At 42.6% G+C, this 19890-nt stretch overlaps 2 protein-coding genes across 23 annotated transcripts in view; one reads left to right on the forward strand and one right to left on the reverse strand.

The window, feature by feature from the left end:
• The window catches only part of Tor1aip1 (torsin 1A interacting protein 1), a 31814-nt gene extending 21983 nt beyond the window's left edge, over positions 1-9831 (reverse strand). For 4 of the 17 annotated variants that reach the window (XM_076547674.1, XM_076547668.1, XM_076547673.1 and 1 more), the window contains exons 1-3: positions 4744-9831; positions 2869-2943; positions 1084-1146 (exon numbers count right to left, since the gene is read on the reverse strand). In XM_076547674.1, coding sequence (XP_076403789.1) covers positions 1084-1146; positions 2869-2943; positions 4744-5218 — 613 coding nt within the window. In that variant the 5' untranslated portion in view covers positions 5219-9831. Of the gene's footprint in view, positions 1-115; positions 161-1083; positions 1147-2868; positions 2944-3682; positions 3858-4743 lie in introns of those variants that run through there. The other 13 variants (XM_076547667.1, XM_076547672.1, XM_006996253.4 and 10 more) reach the window with 7 other exon arrangements.
• LOC102916487 (torsin-1A-interacting protein 2) overlaps positions 4766-19890 on the forward strand; it is a 41898-nt gene continuing 26773 nt past the window's right edge. The window contains exon 1 of one of the 6 annotated variants that reach the window (XM_076547665.1): positions 4766-4903. The gene's annotated coding sequence lies outside the window, so the exon portion shown is untranslated. Of the gene's footprint in view, positions 4904-16669; positions 16808-16941; positions 17014-19890 lie in introns of those variants that run through there. The other 5 variants (XM_076547661.1, XM_076547660.1, XM_076547664.1 and 2 more) reach the window with 5 other exon arrangements.

The raw sequence follows: 19890 nt of genomic DNA on the forward strand, positions 1-19890 counted from the left end.
AGCAGAGATAATGGACCAAGTAACAGTCTCGAGACAACCACAAAACACACACACTTGTATATTTTGCTGCTAAGAATCCTCAATAAGAACATTTAAGAATTAGAGAAAAACAAACCTATTTCATTCATTTTAGTATTTCCATTGGTTTTGTATGTTGAATCTGTAAGAGAGACAGCAAGGAGAGGATTAGAATTGAAAAGGAACGGCAGCATACAGTCCCTTAACCACATACTCAGACACGGAGATCTTACTATCTTAAAGGGAGCGGCTGAGATGCAACAGAGACCTAGTCAAGAGGACCGATAAGCACAAAACGAAGTGCAAGCAGATTGGATGGAGTGACCTTACTAGTTTCTTTCACCATTGTGAAACCAATTTCAGTACTTCCTAAGTTTTAGTCAAAAAGAAATTAGTTGAGGCAGCAACACTTTATAGCTCCATGCCACAAAACCTTTGTCTTGAATTTTTTGTTAGTGATATACTGAGAAGACTAAAAAGTCCTCGACCTTAATTTGAAAGCATCATGCAAGCACAAGAGAACCATAGCAGAAATAATCTTTTAAAAACAACTCGGAAGCCTTTTATATACACCAATATGGAAAGCTCTCTTGATACATGTGAAATGATGTGGAAACCAGCAACAAGGAGGTGCAGAAGAATATTCACTGATTCAGGCTCAGTGTTTAAAAAGGGAGACTGGTGGTAGATACGGCTCTGACAGAAAGCATGCCTAGTATGTGCAAGGATGTGGGTTCAAGCTTCAGCACTGACAAAAGATGCAGGTGAAATAAGTATTTCTGGAGAAATAAGCTGACACTGGCTACTTCTGACATTAAGGCAGGGTGGACAGAAGACAGTGGATGCAGAAAGTTCATTAGTCTCATGTAGCGCAGGCTGGCCTTAAACTCTCTGTAGCCAAGATGATCTTGGTCTCCTGATCCCCCTGCCTCTGCCTTCAAAGTCCTAAGATTAAAGTGTGTACCACCATGCCGGCCTAAGTTTTGATCCACATGAATACACGTCTCCTCTAGAAGTGAGGCTGTCTTTGTAAGAAAGAGTTAAACCAACAGAGCAATCTCTTACCAGATGATCTTGGGCTTCTTAGCGGGGGTCTGCGTAAGTTACTTAGAGGATCTTCACTCATCACTGGCGCAGGAAGAGAAATATATGTGAAACATAAAATTTAGTATGCACTCATCCTCTCTGGTTCAAGAAAGTTTCCCAAACTTTGATTATGAGGCAAATTTCTCTAGGGGACATCCTCTTGTGAACTACTAGCAATAGTAAATTAGAGTGAACTTACCTGCTATACAGAATGTATGGTCTTGAAACCTGACATTTTTTCTCAGTAGACCGTATTGTACAAAAGAAGAGGACCAGTAAATAAAATTCTTCCCATATTCAAGCAAGGCATGATGGTGTATGTATATGCCCATAATTCTAATATATGGGAGGTAGAGGCAGGAGGAACAGGAGTTTGATATTAGGTTATCCCCTGCCACCCAGTGGGTGCAAGTACCGTCTTAAGACTACATGAGGCCTTGGCCCCCAAAACCAAAAACTATTAGTAACCAAATTCTGGGACCAGAGATGCAGCTTCTCCAGCCTGTATTAGACCCTGGGTTCAATCTTTAGCATGCCAAAGCAGGGTGGGGTGGGGACCAAAATATGCACTACATCATCAACTATGTGTGGGGTTGGCCTCTGCTTTTTTTTTTTTTTTTTTTAAACAGGTTGCACTTCGTAGCATAGGCAGGCTTTATACTGGAAGAACTCTCCTACCCTGGCCTTTCAAGTGCTAGGATCATAGGCATGTACTGTCACACTTTATGATATATACTTGTAATATATTTTTTGAGTTAACATACTCTCTTTGACTATTTAATCATGCATATGTCCAGGAAATGGAAGGACTAATTTTAAATAAAACATTAATGCTAGCCATGATTCATTTCAGATGATCTGAGTTCAAAAGTATAGTGTTTGTAATAAAGTCATTTAAAACATGCTGGTTTTAGTCCAGAAAATTACATATAAAGATACATTTCATCACGCCAGTGGGATGGCTCCATGGTCAAAGGCACTGGCTGCCAAATCTGACAATCTGAGTTCTGTGACAATAATTCACATAAAGATAGAAGAGAATCTACTTCCAGAGGTTGACCTCCACAAGTGTACAGTGGCAACTATACACATCATCAACACACAAGAATTAAAAAAAAAAAATACTTCAGTGAACTAGTAAATGCAACCTATTTGCCTTTTATAGTGATTCTAAGACAATTTTTCTTTATTACATTTTAAATACCTCTGAAATCATACACTATGGCATGTTATCATAAATTATCAGAAAATTGGCAGTATTTTTTCTCTTCTAGGTGGTACATAAAGCAATGATGTTGCACCTTACAACTGAAACCTTGGGTTTAAGGAAACACAGCAATAAGCTGAACTGAATCACTGTGCCAGGGTTTTAGTATACAGAAACAATAAGCAGAAAGCACTGTGACGTAACCATTTGACACTCTGAGTTATTACCTGAGAGTGAAAGTGAGGGTTTGGGGAGAATGAGAACGTTTTAGACAGACAAACCTGAGCCTGTGATCTTAGAGAAGAACCTCAGGTACTCTGAGCTCCAGTTTTCTCATCCACTAAGGGGGGCAGAATACTTCCCTCCAAGTTTATGAGGATCACAAATACAAAGGAGCTGACAGCTGAACTCACTCATCAGTTCACTCTTGTGTGTCCTTGGAGTACCTTAATTTAGTGAACTGATAAAGACAACTCACAAAACTTTGAAGTGTGAGTTGTGATTCTTGATGAGCCCTTGGCAGGTAAAGAGAAAAACAAAACACAAATTATTCTTACTTGAAGTCTCTGGTGTTCTGACAGTTTTCTTTGAGGCTGTTGGGCTTGTAACAGTTTGGGAAGAAGGTTCATCCTCTACAGAAGGGACAAGAGATAAAACTCAAGTTAGATGATCTGGGAGAAATCAAGGCCCAGAGTATGCATATTTAACAGTAATCTATAAATAGAGATACAAGTACTCAATTTCCCTAGGTTCAAAACTTGGGAATTAAACTAGTCAGAATTCTTTTTAAGACACATTATAATGAGGTCTGGAGAGAGGGTTCAGTGGTTCAGAGCATTTGCTGCTCTTCCAGAGGACTATAAGATCCCAGCACATCTGTCCAAGAAGCTCACAAAAGCCTGTAACTTCAGCTCCAAGGAACTTGATGTCATCGTCTGGCTTCCAAGAGTACCTGTTCATCTGTGTGCTTATACTCACACAGATACATGCAACTGCAGACACACACAAGTAAAACTATTAACTATTAACTGTTGCTTTACAACAAAAACATTACTTTTAGAAAATTAAAGAGATGGATTCAAGAGTCAAAACTGATGTGGATTGAACAGGTAAAAGAAATGTTCAAATCCTTTAAAAAAAAAAAATGTTCCAAAAGGTCAAATTTATTAAAGTGCAGGAGGCTCTGTGGGAGAGTCAATAAAAAGTTAACACATTGCTGCCCACCTGCAAAGCACTGTCTCAGATTCTGAGACAGAATTAAACCAAGTACCTACATTACTACCTGGCATACATGACAGGCTCCTGTTTTTCAACAAGTTTATCATCTTAAAAGAAATACTACTAACATATATACAGAACAAACTGTCTTACTGCATTCAAAAGAGCATGCACATCTCTAGCATAAAGTTTCCAAAAATCAACAGGTCTTCAACTGTGTCGGTATTTTAGGGGCAAGCAAGTAAACCTACAAGCCGTTTATTGTGCTCCAATCTGCTGAAAATTCACTCCTTTTTAGATGTATCAATGTCTACTACTAGTGATGTCATTCCATTGTGACTCAAACCCTCCAAATTTTACCTCACAGTTAGGTAATTTATATGGGACTTACTGGAAACCACCTGTGACTCGGTTGTATCTGACAGCAGAGTGTAGGGGGATGTCTTTAAAGAAATTTGATTCACTTGTGACTTAACTATAGTACACACACTGTCGGTAGTTGGGGGTTCCTAATTAATAGAACCTTGTTTTATTTCGATACTTCGTCAGCCTTGATTTGTTTAGGTACTTGGGGTTACACGGATGGCCTTCAACCTGGGGGGAAAGTTGGGCAGAGACCACTACACTTTACGCCTTTGGGGTAAGGTCACAAGCCAATTCATTCAAGTCGGCTATTCTTAGTAGCATTCGCCTAGAAACACATCTCTTTCCCCCAGTTTTGGTGGGAAGATAAATAGACTGGAAAGTTAACTTAAAACCACGATTCTCAGCTGGGGACTTGGTAGCCCCAAGATTTAAAAAAAAAAGGAAATGGAAGTGGCTTCGATAGAAGCCTCCGCAGAGAGGACGGAAATGAAACCGAGCCTAGCGTAATTCTGGAGTCCCGACAATGGCTTAATCGCCGACGCTAGCAAAAGCCTGCAGAAAGAGGCGACCTAGACCCCCTTAAACTGATGCTCAGGCATGGGCAGAGCTCCCCGTAACTGCTCGGGTCACTCGGCACCACCATCTCTCCGCGCGGGTCAGCGCGTCCTTCCCTCCGGAGGGGTCCGGCTGGCCTCAGCCCGGGAGTGCACGCCCCAAGGGCCGCCGACTCCCCAGGACCCTGGCGGGGCCGGACTCCCACATGGGGCGGTCCTCCCGCCGCCCGTGCCCGCGCCCGAGCCCGCGCCCGCCCCTGCGCGCGCCCGGGAGCTGGCCGCCGAGACTGTTACCTCGGCGGTCCTCACCTGAGGACTGAGAGTCCCGGAACCCTCGTCGGCTCGTAGCCGGAGACGGCTGCGGCTGCGGCTGCGGCTGCTCAAAGCGGGCGGACCTCCGCGTCTTCATCTCCTCGGCGTCCCGGCTCCGCCGCCTCCGTGGTCGAGACCGAAGGTTGTAAGCGCTTTCTCTCACTTCCTCTTTCGCAGAATCCGGCCGGAACTTTTCGGGCAGGGTCCGTCTCCCCCCCGGGGACCTTTCTCTGGCCACCCGGGGCTCGAAGTCGCCGTACACTTCTGGCGGCTCTTCTGAAAACCTCACTTCCCGTCGTCCGTGGCGCGACGGATGGGCTCCGTACGCAGGCGCGTCACTGCCGTCGCCATTTTGAGGGGCGAGCCTCCGCCGCGGTGCCCGGATGGGGGCTCTGGGCGTGACGTCGGCGGCCCATCCTTCGCCCAGCGCCTCGGCCGCCCGCCCCTCGCCCGCCATGGCTGTTTACGTAGCTGTTGAGGGTCCGTAGCGGAGGTGGCTTTTTGCCGCCGTTGAGGGTTCCCCGGCGGGCGGTGGCGATGGCCCCCGGGGAGGTGGCCGCGGTGGTCAGGGAGGAAGCTGAGAGTCGCCGGGGCCGCCGCCTGCGTCGTCGCTCGAGTGCCACCAGCCAGCCTCCTCCGGGCCCATGGTGTGTCCTGAGGGCTGTGGGAGAGGCAGTGCCCGGGCTGGGTCAGCTGCTGCGGGTCACCCCCGCCTCCTGGCTCGAGGCCCCAAAGAGGAGGAGAAGAGGGTGGAGAACGTCGTCGCTGTCCTTGGACTTGAGGGAGGGGAAGGTGGCGGCGACGAGGAGGTTGGCCCAACAAGTGGCCCCTGCCAACTCCCGGTGTCCCAGATGCCCACCACGGGAGGCGCTGGTCCCGGGTCCTGGAGGCTCTTGCAAAGGGCGAGTTAAAGTCCTGGATTCCAAGTTGTTGCGCAGTTTTCCTGCTACTTCTGGCCACCCCTTTCCAAACGTCCCCAGGAGGAGGAACGGCCAGAGATACTTTTGCGTGTCCTATTATAGCGAAAATTGTAGTTTTAAATCGCCTTATGAAGGCGCTTACCCGGTTTAAACTTTTAATTCATCCGTGGGGCCCTCTAAAATCGTGTTGAGTTCATACGCATTGGGTGGATTTCCATTTTCTGAAGCGTAGCCATCACCACCTTATTCCTGAAGTTTGACACGAAAAAGTTCTGCTCCAGCCGCGCTGTTGGGAAAACGGAATGCTGCGTTAGGGCAGTGTGAAATGAACAGGTGCCGGATGGAAAGCAGCGCTGTTATATTGAGAGCCATTAGTTTACTTGGATTCTGGATAGGGTGTTTCTGCATTTCACTTACTGGAGTTTCTGCATTCACAGACTACGAGAACGTGGACAAAACAGTTTAAACACTGCATACCGTTTTTACACGTAAATTCCAGAGGTGTATAACAAAATTTAGACAAACTGAAAGACGGTCAATTTACTTGTAAAGTCTGAGTTACCACTGAGAGAAAAACCTTCTGCTACATTCAACTACATAGCATGTCTCCTTGGAGAACTTTCTGTGATATAAATGAGTAGACCCCCACTCCCACAGTACTGGGGGCTGAACCTAGAGGCTCATGCTTACTAGGCAAGTGGTTTACCAATAAGCTATATCCCTAGCCCTAAAAGAATCAATTTTAAGTTTTTGTTTGGAAGCCTGTTAACAATGGTTTTGAAAAAAAAAAAAATGTGTTTACTTTTTACATTATTTTAAATAATGATCTTAAATTGTTGCTCAAACTTATACAAATTCCCAGTTACTGAAGTTTTCACTAATAGTCCATAAATTTGGTCACCAACACAAAGAATTAAATGATTTAGAGTCAGGCAGGATATATTCTTTTTGGAGCTTCGTTTAGCACTGTTTATTATATACCAAGAAATATAACCAGAGGAACTAGAGGAATTGTAACAAGACAGCTGCCCTCTTTTTTTTTTTTTCTTTTTTCTTTTGAGACCATGTGTGTCTCATTATGTATCTCTGCCTGTCCTGGAACTACTGTGTAGACCACAGTGGCCCCAAGCTCACAGAAATCTACCTGCCTCTGCCCTCCAAGTGCTAGGACTAAAGGTGTGGACTACCATACCCAGCCCCACTTCTTTTTTTAAAATCTGTCTAAGGAAAAATGAAAGTGATACTCATTCATGGCAGCCTGGAAAATTTGTGAGACTTTTTTTCTAATGTCTGGCTTGTTTTAAAATCTGAGGAGAAATGAAAGTAATACTCATTCATGGCAGCCTGGAAAATTTGTGAGACTTTTTTCTAATACCTAGCTTGTTTTAAAATCTGTTTAAGGAAAAAATGAAAGTGATACTTATTCATGGTAGCCTGGAAAATTTGTGAGACTTTTATCTAATATCTGGCTTGTGTGCTTTTCAGTAATGATTTTTTTGTAAAGTAGCTATTTACACAATTACCAATCATACAATTTCTTTAATAGATGGACAGTATTGAAAGATGTCAATTTTATAGTGTTAATATTCTAAGCTCATATTATGCACTGTGTGTGTGTGTGTGTGTGTGTGTGTGTGTGTGTGTGTGTGTGTGTGTCTGTAAAGAGCCTCTATAAAACATTTACCACAACAGATGACTAAAGAAACCTGGGTGCTGGCTTGTAAAACTCTGGGCTGGAGAATGCATTGAAAAAGAAAGTGATACATAATTGGTCAATCAGAGAAAATGAGAGGTTACAAAGATCATTGGGTAATTGGCATGTATGTTATTTTGTAATAAAAATTGCTTATAAAAGGCTTATGAATGGCGTTTTCAAAGAAAAAATGATGAGACTGTTGGTCTAGAGGCAGGTAACTTTAGCGTTAACATACATTTGCTTGTCTGGGTTATAGGGATCATCATCTTCACTCTAGCAGCTGCCACTCACACCTAGCAACTTTGCAAACACCAAACTGATTACAGTGAGTTAAAGCCAAATTCTTGTCAAACCAGATATTCTGCTGTAGATGTTTCCCAATCTCTTTTGGGCCATCCTTGCATACTAAAAGAGGTGATGTTATAGACAATGGACTCATTTCCAGTATTATAAGAGGTTTTCTGGGCCATCAGTGTGGCGATCTGAGCTTTGAACTTGAAACAGTTTCATTGGGAATGAAGAGTTTTACTGAGAGAATTTACCATATGTTAGAGAAGACAGATTCACAAAAAATACAATTGAAATTAATGACTGGTATTAACACATATGTCTAGCTCACAGAGCTGTATCTAGAAATCAGGTGCTCTTTATGGTGGTTTTCTAAATTAAACAACTTTTTTTTTTTTCCATCACAGGCAATTTATTTTGTTCTATTCATTCACAGTTAATACAGAAAATACTTGAAAACATTTCCATATAATGTTTGACACAGAAATCATCAAATAGAAGTATACAATGTTGACATGAGGCAGTACATTTATAATTTATAACCCCAAATGTATTTATAAATTAGAAATGGAAAGATCTACAAATGAAATTATGAAGGTTCACCAAAGTCATTTAATCTGTCAGTTTCTCATTCATTTTTATGTCTTAATAATATTCTATTGTATGAAAAGGCACATTTTATTTCTCTCCAGTATTCGATAGCTATTTGAGTTGTTTTAACTTTTTTACTATTAGCAACACACTGCTGTAAACTTTCATGTACATGTTTCATAGGTGCACATTTTCAGTAGTTTGAGGATTTATTCCTAAGGGTAGAATTGTTAAGTAACAGAGTAACAATGTTTTGCATTTTGACCAACCACCAAACTGTTTTGCCAAAGTGGCACACCATTTTACAATCTCACCAAATCCTTGTTTTTAAGGCTCTGATTTTTGTACAAAAGCATTCAATCATTCTGTCAGACCAAACCAGGAAAAGTAAGCTATAGTTCAGAGCTGTTCTATTCCATTTACTATGCAAAGCCATTCTTGGCGTTTGCAACTCTCAGCCCTTTTGAGTATTCTTGCAATGTTCACCTTTTCCTCCACCACTTTTTTTTCTTCTTTCTTTCTGTTTATTTCTATCTATTACAAATGTATAAAAAATCCTCCATCAACGCTGCTGTTAGCAGCAGAACTTTGAGAAATATACCTTTGGTTTGCCTCAGAAAAGGAACACATATTGCACTGTAAAGTTTATAAAATTGGCGCAAAACATTGTGATAATGTTACAATACCAGTTTTAAGAGTTCAGTGACTAATGGGGAGCCAATGGGATACATGCAGAACTGTGAAAGCGATCTCACTTAGCCAGCTGTACACGTAGACTGTAAATCTACATTCAGATCATTTCTGAACTAAGACTATCATCTCAGTTTATCTGTTGAGATCAACCAGGAAACCCTAGAATATACCTTGATTTTTGCAAAAAACAGAATAGGGGGAGGGGTTTCTTCAGCATTTCAGTCCACGAGTAACAGTATCCTAACAGGCAAAGTGTTCTCTCACTGTCAACATAGAATGAATTGCTGCTGGAGGTCAACTTGGGTTTTAATTTGCATTAGCACTTACATGCATAGTAGTCCAAGTTGTTGACCTCATGACTTTAAAAAGTAACTCTAAAAAAGTAAAATGGCCCTTCTTGGAAGACTAAAGAAAGACATCCAGCCACAGTTGTAAAAAGTCTCATCAAAACAATATACCCTTTTATGAATTACGCCTCAATTAAAAAAAAAGTAGCCCCAAATAAGAAGCAGCTCTGAAAAAGAAAATATAACTTAAGATATTTGAAAAAATACTTGCAGCTTGATCTGCACTGACAATTATTGTCGAAGCCTAGAATTCAACATTTACAAATTCTCATTCACACACACAAAACACACTATTATCACACAACTTGTGTCTTGAGAGAATCTTTTGCTTTTTAAATCTTTGGCCTCCCAGTCAATCCCAAGTTCAACCAACTTTAACTAAAACTTGACTCAGAATTTCACCAAGCTTTTCACCCACACATTAATGCTTGTCGTATCTTTCATCAACTGTCAAAATCTGAAGCCTGCTCAGAGATTGCCAGGTAAAAGAAAATAAATGAAATACACAGAGGTTATTTCAAAACAGAACATGACCATCATCAAAAAAAAAAAAAATGTCACGATTCCCGATTGGGATCATCTTTTGTTTCCCACGTTGGACTATTTCACACTCCGGCATTGGCCAAAGGACACGAGAGCTGGTTCTGGAGCATACAGTTTCTTACACAGATGTTCCCAGAGGAACACCAGAGACAAAGTCACGTGAGGCCTCTCCCGTACAGAGACTGTCTCACAGGGGCAGTGAGGGAGGACACCCACTAGTTTGTGGAGATCCCTGAGAGAGTATGATTCTTAAAATCTGGACTGTACATAATTCACATCAGCCCTGTTCAGGTACTTACTGGAAGAAAGATGCAGCTGTTTGCCAGAACTCAGCACTCCACTCTAGATCTCTGCTGCCTTAGTCTCCGTCGCGGATTTCCGAGTTCTGGTAGTTACCTGGACCACTGAGACTGCCACAAGACTTCTTCTCTTTTGAAACATCCTTTTTCTCTAAATATTAGGATAGCTACACCAGCTTGTTTCTTAGGTCCATTTGCTTGGAAAGCCTTTTCCCAGCCCTTTACTCGGAGGTAGTGTCTATCTTTGAAGTTAAGGTGTGTTTCTTGTATGCAGCAGATGGATGGGTTCTATTTTCTTATCCATTCTGTTAGCCTATGTCTTTTTATAGGTGAGTTGAGACTATTGATATTGATGGATATTAATGACCAGTGATTGTTAATTCCTGTTATTTTTTGTGGTTGTGTTGTGTTGTCCTTCTGTGGTGTATGTTGGTGTGGGATTATCTATTGCTTGATTTTTCATGGATGTGTTTAGCTTCTTTGGGTTGAATTTTCCCTTCTAGTACTTTCTGTAGGGCTGGGTTTGTAGACAGGTATTGATTAAATCTGGTTTTATCTTGGAATATTTTGTTTACTCCGCCTATGGTGATTAAGAGTTTTGCTGGGTATAATAGTCTGGGTTGGCATCCGTGGTCTCTTAGTGTCTGCATGAGATTTGTCCATGATCTTCTAGCTTTCATAGTCTCTATTGAGTAGTCTGGTGTTATTCTGATGGGTTTACCTTTATATGTTACTTGGTCTTTTTCCTTTGCGGCTCTTAATATTTTTTCTTTGTTCTGTGTGTTTAGTGTTTTGATTATTATGTGGCGAGGGGACTTTTTTTTTTGGATCCAGCCTATTCGGTGTTCTGTAAGCTTCTTGTATCTTCATAGGTATTTCTTTCTTTAGGTTAGGAAAGTTTTCTTCTATGATTTTGTTGAATATATTTTCTGTGCCTTTGAGTTGGTATTCTTCTCCTTCTTCTATCCCTATTATTCTTAGGTTTGGTCTTTTCATGGTGTCCCAAATTTCCTGGACGTTTTGTGTTATGACTTTTTTGTCTTTAGTGTTTTCTTTGACTGACGAATCTATTTTCTCTATCGTGTCTTCAGTATCAGAGATTCTCTGTTCCATCTCTTGCAATCGGTTGGTTATGCTTGTTTCTGTAGTTCCTGTTCGTTTTGTCAGGATTTCTATTTCCAGCATTCCCTCAGCATGTGTTTTCTTTATTGTCTCAAATTCATTTTTCAGATCTTGGAATGTTTTTTTCATCTGTTTAATTGCTTTTTCTTGGCTTGATTTGATTTCTTCCCATTTTTTGTTCGTTTTTTCTTCCATTTCTTTAAGGGAGTTTTTTATTTCCTCTTTAAAGGAGTTTTTCATTTCCTCTTTAAGGGAAGTTTTTATTTCCTTTTTAAGAGAGTTTTTCATTTCCTCTTTAAGGAAAGTTTTTATTTCCTCATTGAGGAAATGTTTTATTTCTTCTTTAAGGGCCTCTATCATCTTCTTAAAGTCATTTTTAGGGTTGATTTCTTCTGTTTCTTCTGTCATGGTATGTTTAGGTTTTGCAAGTGTAGAATCACTAGGTTCTGATGTTGCCATATAGGTCTTTATGTTATTGCCTGTATTTTTGCGCTGGCGTCTACTCATCTCTTCCTCTGTGCGGTGCAGGTGGTGTCTGTGTCTGAGAGTGCCTCTCTTATTCTAATTTTTAGTCTTGGTTTAGTAGGGGTTCTTGGTTAAATTGCTGCTATTGGGCTGTTTCTTCAGGGACAGCTGATTTCAGTTGGTGAATTATATACTTATGATTCTGATGATCTGGTTTAGTGGCTGGGTAGCGCCTTCTTCTGTGTTCCCAGGTCACGTTTTGTTCATTTGTCAACTCCTCAGCTGATCTTGTTTCTTCAGACTTCAAACTGTAGGCATCTGAATCCTCTCCCAGATGGGTTTCAGCTGAGCAGGGTAGTCTCACCAACACCTCCAAGTTGTTGGGTTTCACAGGATCAGCAGTTGGGCCCTGGGTTGTCCCCAGACAGAGTGCCCAGACTCGCCCTGGTTCCGACCCACGGAGATAGCCTCTTCCCCAGGTGTTGGGGCCAGGGGCATCCCCGCTCCAAGCTGCGTCCACCCCTCTACGTCCCCGGGCCTGTCCACCCCAGCGGCCCACCGCCACAGGCCCACCTGCGTCCACTTGTCTCCGCTGCCGGGCCTATATGTCCCTGTCAGCTGCCGCTGGGTCTGTCTGCCTCTCCGGGCCGCCAATGGGCCTGTATGTCTCTGCCGGCTGCCACCGCAGGCCTACCCACCTCTGCTTGTCACTGCTGCCGGGCCCATCCACCTCTGTGGGCTGCCGCTGGGCCTGAATGTCTCTGCCAGCTACCGCTGGGCCTGAATGTCCCCGTTGGCCGCTGCCGGGCCCGTCCACCTCCGCGGGCCGCCGCCACAGGCCTACCTGCGTCTGCTTGTCTCCGCCATCTTCCGAGCTAGTCAGCCTTTCTCCAATTAAACAACTTTTAAGTAAAAAAAAAAAAAAAAAAATGTGTATAGGTGTTTTGCCTGCATGTATGCCTGTAGACCATGTGTGTTGCCAGAGTCAGCTCCAGTGGGGTTCTGTGCCACAGGACAGATGTGTGAAGTCGGCGAAGGAATGAAGTCTGACCATTGGTTGTCTTTCAGCCTGATGACCCCGACTAGCTCAGGTCATCTTTATTTATACAAGTTCTAATGCATTCAAACATGAGCAGTTTCAAATTATCTCTCTTTAATTATTTTCCAAGAATCATTAACATTTATTCTTTTTAGTTTCTTTTCTTTCCCACTCCCTTGATGTCATTGACCTTTACCCCAAATCATTATAATGCAAGCCAAATGTTTATATCCAGCTAGGTACATCTTATACTGTGCCCTAGCCAGCAGCAAACATGCGGTTACAAAGTAAGAGATTTAAGCCCTATGGTAAATTCTTAACAATATGAAATCAGCTGAGTGTATGGTCATGCCTAGGATATCATTTTCAGGTGTATACCAGTTTCTGAGTAATCTGTGTGTCACCTTTATTATGTTGATTACAGTTATAATCCTATTTCTTATAAATTCTCAAAACAGTAGTGATTAATACCTAACTCTAGCTGTTGGGACTAAATTTCTGTTTTTCTTGGCAATTTGTGCATCTGCTTTTTAAGGGAACTAGAAGTTTTAGATTTGCTTTATTGATACTTTGGCATTAGAAGAATATCCTGACGCCAGAGAAATGTCTGACCTTACGTATCCTATGTCTTTCCCTTATATATTCCTATAAGTTTTTAATGTCATCTTTTAAGAAACCATTTTCCAAATTCTTAAATGCTTTGGAGTATATTTACTTATCTCTTTTTGGAATTGAATAAGCAATAACCATTAACCTTAGTGAGTTCCTCCTGACTGCAAAGGCAGCCAGGAGCGACCGGAGAAACAGGTTTTTGTAACAAATCAGAGAAATTTAATTTTTCTGTAGAAGCTTTTGTTCCCAGTAAGCTTAGGCATAATCATGACTAACAAAGCAAAACTAAGAGTTAAGCATAGCAAAAGTTAGAGAGACCAGTAGTCCATGAGCTCCTTAGGATCAGTGCAGAAGTCTGTGGTATTGTTTCCAGAGGTCCTTGCCAAATGGATGGGATTCTCCAAAGGGCCTTGCTGTCTAAAGAGCTCCATTTGCAAAACATTTATGTGCTGTCCCCAGGGGTGACAGCAAAGCTTCCACCTCTAATTTCTGAGCTTTGAACTTGAAACAGTTTCTTTGGGAATTTGAGAAACATGGAAGAATGAAGAATTTTACTGAGAGAATTTACCATATGTTAGAGAAGATAGATTCACAAAAAATAAAATAGAAATTAATGACTGGTATTAACACATATGTCTAGATTTCTGTATCTAGAAACCAGGTGCTCTTTATGTTGGCTTTCTAAATTAAGTAACTTTTAAGTGAAAAAAAAATATGTATAGGTGTTTTGCCTGCATGTATGCCTGTGTACCATGTGTGTGCCTGGTCTCCATGGAGGCCAGAAGAGGGCATTTGATCCCCTGGAATTGGAGTTACAGATAGTTGTTAGCCACCATGTGGATGCTGGAAAACAAATCTCCATCCTCTGGATGAACAATCAATGCTCTTCAACTGTTTTAAATGAAAGTATTTTATTGAGTAGGGCTTTTTGAAACAGGGTCTGATGTAGCCCATTCTGGCCTAAAACTCACTATAAAGCTGAGGCTGGCCTTGACCTCCTGATTCTCTTACTCTAATCTCCCAAGTGCTAGGAATTCAGATATATGTCACCATGCCTGACAAATCATTTAGAAAGACTCTTTTTAATTATTGAAAGAGTGTGGGGGTGGCTGGAGAGATTGCTTAGATCTTAAGAGTGCTTACTGTTCTTACTGTTCCAGCATGGACATGGTGGAATATCCTGTAACTCTAATTTTAGGTGATCTGATACCCTCTATTGGTGCTCTTGTGCTCCTGCAAGAACATGGTTTACATTAACTCCCATAGACACACATGTATACATATGTATGAATAAAATTTTTCTTAAAAATAGAATTGGTTTATTGTGCATAATCACATTTCTGATTGGGCAGGGAAATGCTATGGGGGTTATGGCTCTTGCAGCAAAGGGCAAAATGTATTAATTTTAATAAGGGAAGGAGGAAGTGCTGGGGATGTAGCTCAGTTGGCAGAATGCTTGCCTGGCATGCACCAAGTCTTGGGTCCTATAAACTGTGTACGCTGTATAGACCATCTGTGGTGGTACAGTCCTGTAATCCCAGCATTCAGAAGATAGAGGCAGGAGGATCAGAAGTTCGGGGTATTCTCTGTTATATGGGGTCTTGGAGACCAGCATTGGGCTCCATGATACCTTGTCTTTTTAAAAAAACAAAAGATGTGATGGCACAAAACTTCAATCCCAGCACTGTGGTGGGGGTGGGAGTTGCATAAGTAGGTGAATCTCTGAGGGTTTGAGACTAGCCTGCTCTACACAGTGACTTTAGGTCTGGCAGGGATACATAGTGAAACATTTTTGTTTGTTTGTTTTTCAAGACAGGGTTTCTCTGTAGTTTTTGGTGCCTGTCCTGGTCTACTCTGTAGAGATGCCTGGCTCACAGAGATGCCTGGCTCTGCCTCCCAAGTGCTGGGATTAAAGGCATGCCTCTCTCTCTCTCTCTCTCTCTCTCTCTCTCTCTCTCTCTCTCTCTCTCTCTCTCTCTTTCTCTCTCTCTCTCTCCCTCTCTCCCTCTCTCCCTCTCTCCCTCTTCCCTCTCTCCCTCTCTCTCTTTCCCTCTCTCTCTCCCTCCCTCTCCCTCTCCCTCTCCCTCTCCCTCTCTCTTTTTTTTTTAAACTGCCTTTAATCCCAGCATTTGGGAGACAGGCATGCAGATCTATGTGAGTTGGAGGCCAGCCTGGTTGGTCTACAAATCGAGTTCCAGGACAGCCAGGGCTACACAGAGAAACCTGTCTTGAAAAACAAACAACAAAAAAAAAAAAAATGGACATGGTAATACACACCTTGAGTCCCAGCATTTGGAAGATAGATGCAGACTCTGTGAGTTGTTTCAGGCCAGCCTGTCTACATAGTTAACTCCAGGCTAGCCAGAGTTATATAATGAGACCCTGTCTCAAAAAGCCAAAATAAATAGATGAAAATACTGTAAGTAAACTGAAGACATGGTAGCTGACTCCGCTCATTCCCACAGAAAAAAATTAAACACTATAAAAATGAAAATGTACGCCGGGTGGTGGTGGCGCACGCCTTTAATCCCAGCACTCGGGAGGCAGAGCCAGGTGGATCTCTGTGAGTTCGAGGCCAGCCTGGACTACCAAGTGAGTTCCAGGAAAGGCGCAAAGCTACACAGAGAAACCCTGTCTCGAAAAACCAAAAAAAAAAAAAAAAATGAAAATGTAACTGAAGCCTGGCCTGGTGGCATGGGCCTGGTAATCCCTATACAGGAAGGAGGATCCATGAGTTCTAGGAAAGCCCCGGGGAACTCAGACTCATAGAGATCTGCTTACCTCTGCCTTCTGAGTGCTGGGATTAAAGGCATGTGCCACTATGCCCCAAAATAATAGCTATTTTTGATTCCTACCCCACTATTGCCCATTAGCAGACATGTTATTTTGGTGTTCACAACTTAAGTGAGTATGAAGACTTGTTCCCTTTGACACACGCACAAACCGAGATTTAGATTAAGCCATCCGTTTGAGGATAGCCTGTAGTTAGGATAAGAAGCTGGGTTCAAAGTCATGTCTGAGTGGTGCTTGCCATTATCTTTAGGTACTGTCTCTCACTGTACTGCTCTCGGAGGTTTTTCTAGGCCGTGAATTTCAGGTTATTTTAAAGGACTAGGTGGTCAGAGTCTTGCAGCATGTTTACAGTCACACTTTAGCCTTGAAAGCGAAGTGGGCTGTGGCTGGACGGCAGAGGCCGGCACTGAGGTTCCGGGAAGCCTGGAGGGAGGAGCTGCGGGAGGTGGGGCCAAGGGACTACCCATCCCAGCATTCCGCGGGCTCCTCCCTGCGGAGCTCACGTCACGTGGGCGGGACAGGCGACATTCTGCCGTGGCGGCTGGGGGTTGCAGACCAGCGCTGTGGAGCGGGAGGAACAGCCTTGTCGCCGCTGACCCAGACTGTCCCATGATTTAAAATTTGGCTGGAATTTGTAAGTAAGCAGAACGAACACACAACTTGACCGTGTTTTAGTGTCTGAACTGCTATTTTCTCCTCTCAAAAGGTCTTTGAGAAAGGATCCCTCCCCACCCCCACCTCCCTACGGCACAAACAGAAATCGAGGTAGGTTGGGATGGGAACATGATTTCCGGGACGGTGCTGAAAATCTACCTGGAATCTTTCAAGCATAAAACGAAACAAGGTGAGAGTAGATTTTGGGTAGGGACTTCAGGAAAGAAGTAGAATCACTTTTAAGTTTGGAAATGCAAAGAATTCTTACTGTAGGCGTCCGTTTCTCTTTTTATCTCTGCATTCCAGGGTCCTAGTAGTCATTCAGACTCTTAAAAGAGAACATTTGCGTTTTTCAGTTGCTAATAGGGCTGAAAGGGACTAACTTCGAAGTTTTCTTGTTTTCAGAGACAGGGTTTTTCTGTGTAGCCTGGCCTTGAACTCATAGAGATCCTCCTGCCTCTGCCTCCCTAGTGCTGCGCCCTGTCCGCCCGGCTAACTTTGAAGTTTTAATAAGACCTATAATTGTTTTGCTTACCTATTTATGTACTCAGCTGTGTTTCATACCCATTTAAGAAAAAAGTTCATTCTTTTTCTTTCTTTGAACAGAATCTGTAGTACTCTCTGCGTTGACAGATTTTATGCTTGTTTTCATAGATCCAGGGATGAGTTAACTTTTTTTAAATTAAATATCCCCGTTTTGTTTGTGTTACTTATTTCTCCCCTCCCAAGGCAGGGTTTCTGTTTGTAGCCCTGGCTGGCCTGGAACTCAATAGATCCCCTCTGCTCGGACCAAAGGTGTGCTCCACCACGCCCAAGTGCCTGACCTTAGGATTTAAAATATCTTGAGAGGTTTTGTTTCTTTTGTTTTCCTACAACAGGGTTCAGAACTACCAGTTCTAAATGTTCTGGGAAGCCTTTTGCATTGGGATAGTTGAAGGCAAACGACCTGACTTTCATTACGGAAACTTTTGAGGCTCTTTTCTTAAGTAATGTTGATAGATCTGGATGCAGAGTCCACAACTAGATAACCAATTTTGCTGCAGTTATCATGTGGCCTTGGCTGACTCATGTGAGCTTTTTTTTTTCCTTTAAGTTTCCCTCCCAATGTAGAGATACCACATTGAGAGTTTCTGTAAAAACAAGTAACCAGAATTTAGATCCTCACTTGAGAAGTAGAGTAGGGTTTTGTTTGGTTTGGGGTTTTTTTAAATTTATTTTTCTGAGGCTGGGTCTCTGGCTTACTTGGACCCCACTCTTAGACCATGTTAGCCTTGAACTCAGATCCACCAGATTCTGCCTCCCACGTGCTGGGATTAAAGAGTTGTGCCACCATGCTTGGCTGTGTTTCAGTTGTGCATTTATTATAGGTTTTGTGCAGTAAGACAAGCGTTTGTCAATAGGGTATCTTGAACAGTGGTTATATACACGGACTTTGGAGTCACAGCTCATCGGACGGACTTCCTGGCCTGTCAGGCTCCCTCGCTGGCCTGAGGATCTTAGGACTTTGGCAGATAACTTCTGAGCCTGTTTCCTTATTAGTAAAGTGGGAGTTGTAGCGTTGTTCAGAATATTAAATGAAATTTAAATACAGAAGGAGAAACAGCTATTACTAATATCACTAATTGGGTTTCTTTGCTGTATACTAGGTAATCCAGATAGAACTGAAGAAAGTTCACCTGCAATTTCATTACTTCTACAGATCAAATTGTATTGCTTTTTTAAATTATTTTTTAAATTCATTTATTTTACATCTGACCGAAGCTTCCCCTCCTCCTCCCCTCCCAGTTCCCCATCCCCGCGTATTGCTTTTTAGTTGCTTGAGTGCTTGACGAAACCAAATTTAAAACAAAGTTGGTTTTGCCTTCTGAAGGTGTTGGCAGCTCTGATGGAGCCACCCAGATTTGCTCTGTTCTGATTTACTAGAGGAGAGCAGCAGCACTTTATTTAGTGCCCTTTCTGTTTACTAGCTACCGTTTCTGAGACCTTTCTGTACCTTGGTAGTGCTCCGTGTCGCTGTCTCATGTGACGGTCACACCACCTCGGCCGCCTGGGTGGTGTTAGCCCACTTGTGGTTAAGAAGGCCAGCAGCATAAGGGGAGGATTCAAGGCGGCACAGGAGCAGTCGTTCAGGCCCAGCAGTAGAGGGGAGAGCTAGCTGGCGGTCCTGTCTGTGGGCGGCGGTCCTGTCTGTGGGCGAGTCATCCCAGGGAACTTGTTAGCATAAAAGTTGCAGTGTGTGTGCTTTGTAACCACGTGGCCCCCTGTTTAACATCTTATAGGGAAATACTGAGAATAGTAGTAGTGTCTCTAGTGCTTTAGAAGTAGAATCTAGTCACCTGTGGGTTTATTAGTGGTGGCTGTGAAAATATAATTCATACTCAAGGCATGTTACAAATTATCCTTTGAAAATGAGCGATAAACAGGGTTTTATAATAAAGGAAGCTAACTTTTTTCTTCTTCATAGGACCTGAGTTATGATCCCAGTATGCAGGTAAAAAGTCAGGTGTGGAGGAGCTTGCTTGGAACCTCAGCCTAGCTCCAGGTTCAGTGAGATATGCTGTCTCCAAGGATCATCTGGCAAACATAGTAAATTTTGGCATGAGTTCCTCAGGTTTTCAGAGATTCAGAGATAATGTGTCTGAATTTGTAGTTCTGACGCACTCCCATGAAGTGCTAATGATTCTCAGATGATAAATTGAATATAGTAAAGAAAGAAATGACTGGGCAGTGGTGGCGCATGCCTTTAATCCCAGCACTCGGGAGGCAGAAGCAGGCGGATCTCTGTGAGTTCGAGGCCAGCCTGGTCTACAGAGCAAGTTCCAGGACAGCCAGGACTGTTACATAGAGAAACCCTGTCTCAGGAAAACAAACAAGAAAGAAATGGAGTGTTAGTGGTAAATGGTACGGTGGCACAAGCCTGTAATACCAGCCACTCGGAAAGCTGAAGGAGGAAGATCTTAAGTTCAAGGGCAGCCTAAGCAACATGATGAGGCCCTGTGTTTAAAAAGTAGTTATTGTCTTGATTGTCACTTTAATGATGTCCAATAGAAGTGGACATTCTGATCTG

This window comes from Peromyscus maniculatus, chromosome 11 (genome assembly GCF_049852395.1).
Source record: "Peromyscus maniculatus bairdii isolate BWxNUB_F1_BW_parent chromosome 11, HU_Pman_BW_mat_3.1, whole genome shotgun sequence".
Classification (NCBI taxonomy): Eukaryota; Metazoa; Chordata; class Mammalia; order Rodentia; family Cricetidae; genus Peromyscus; species Peromyscus maniculatus.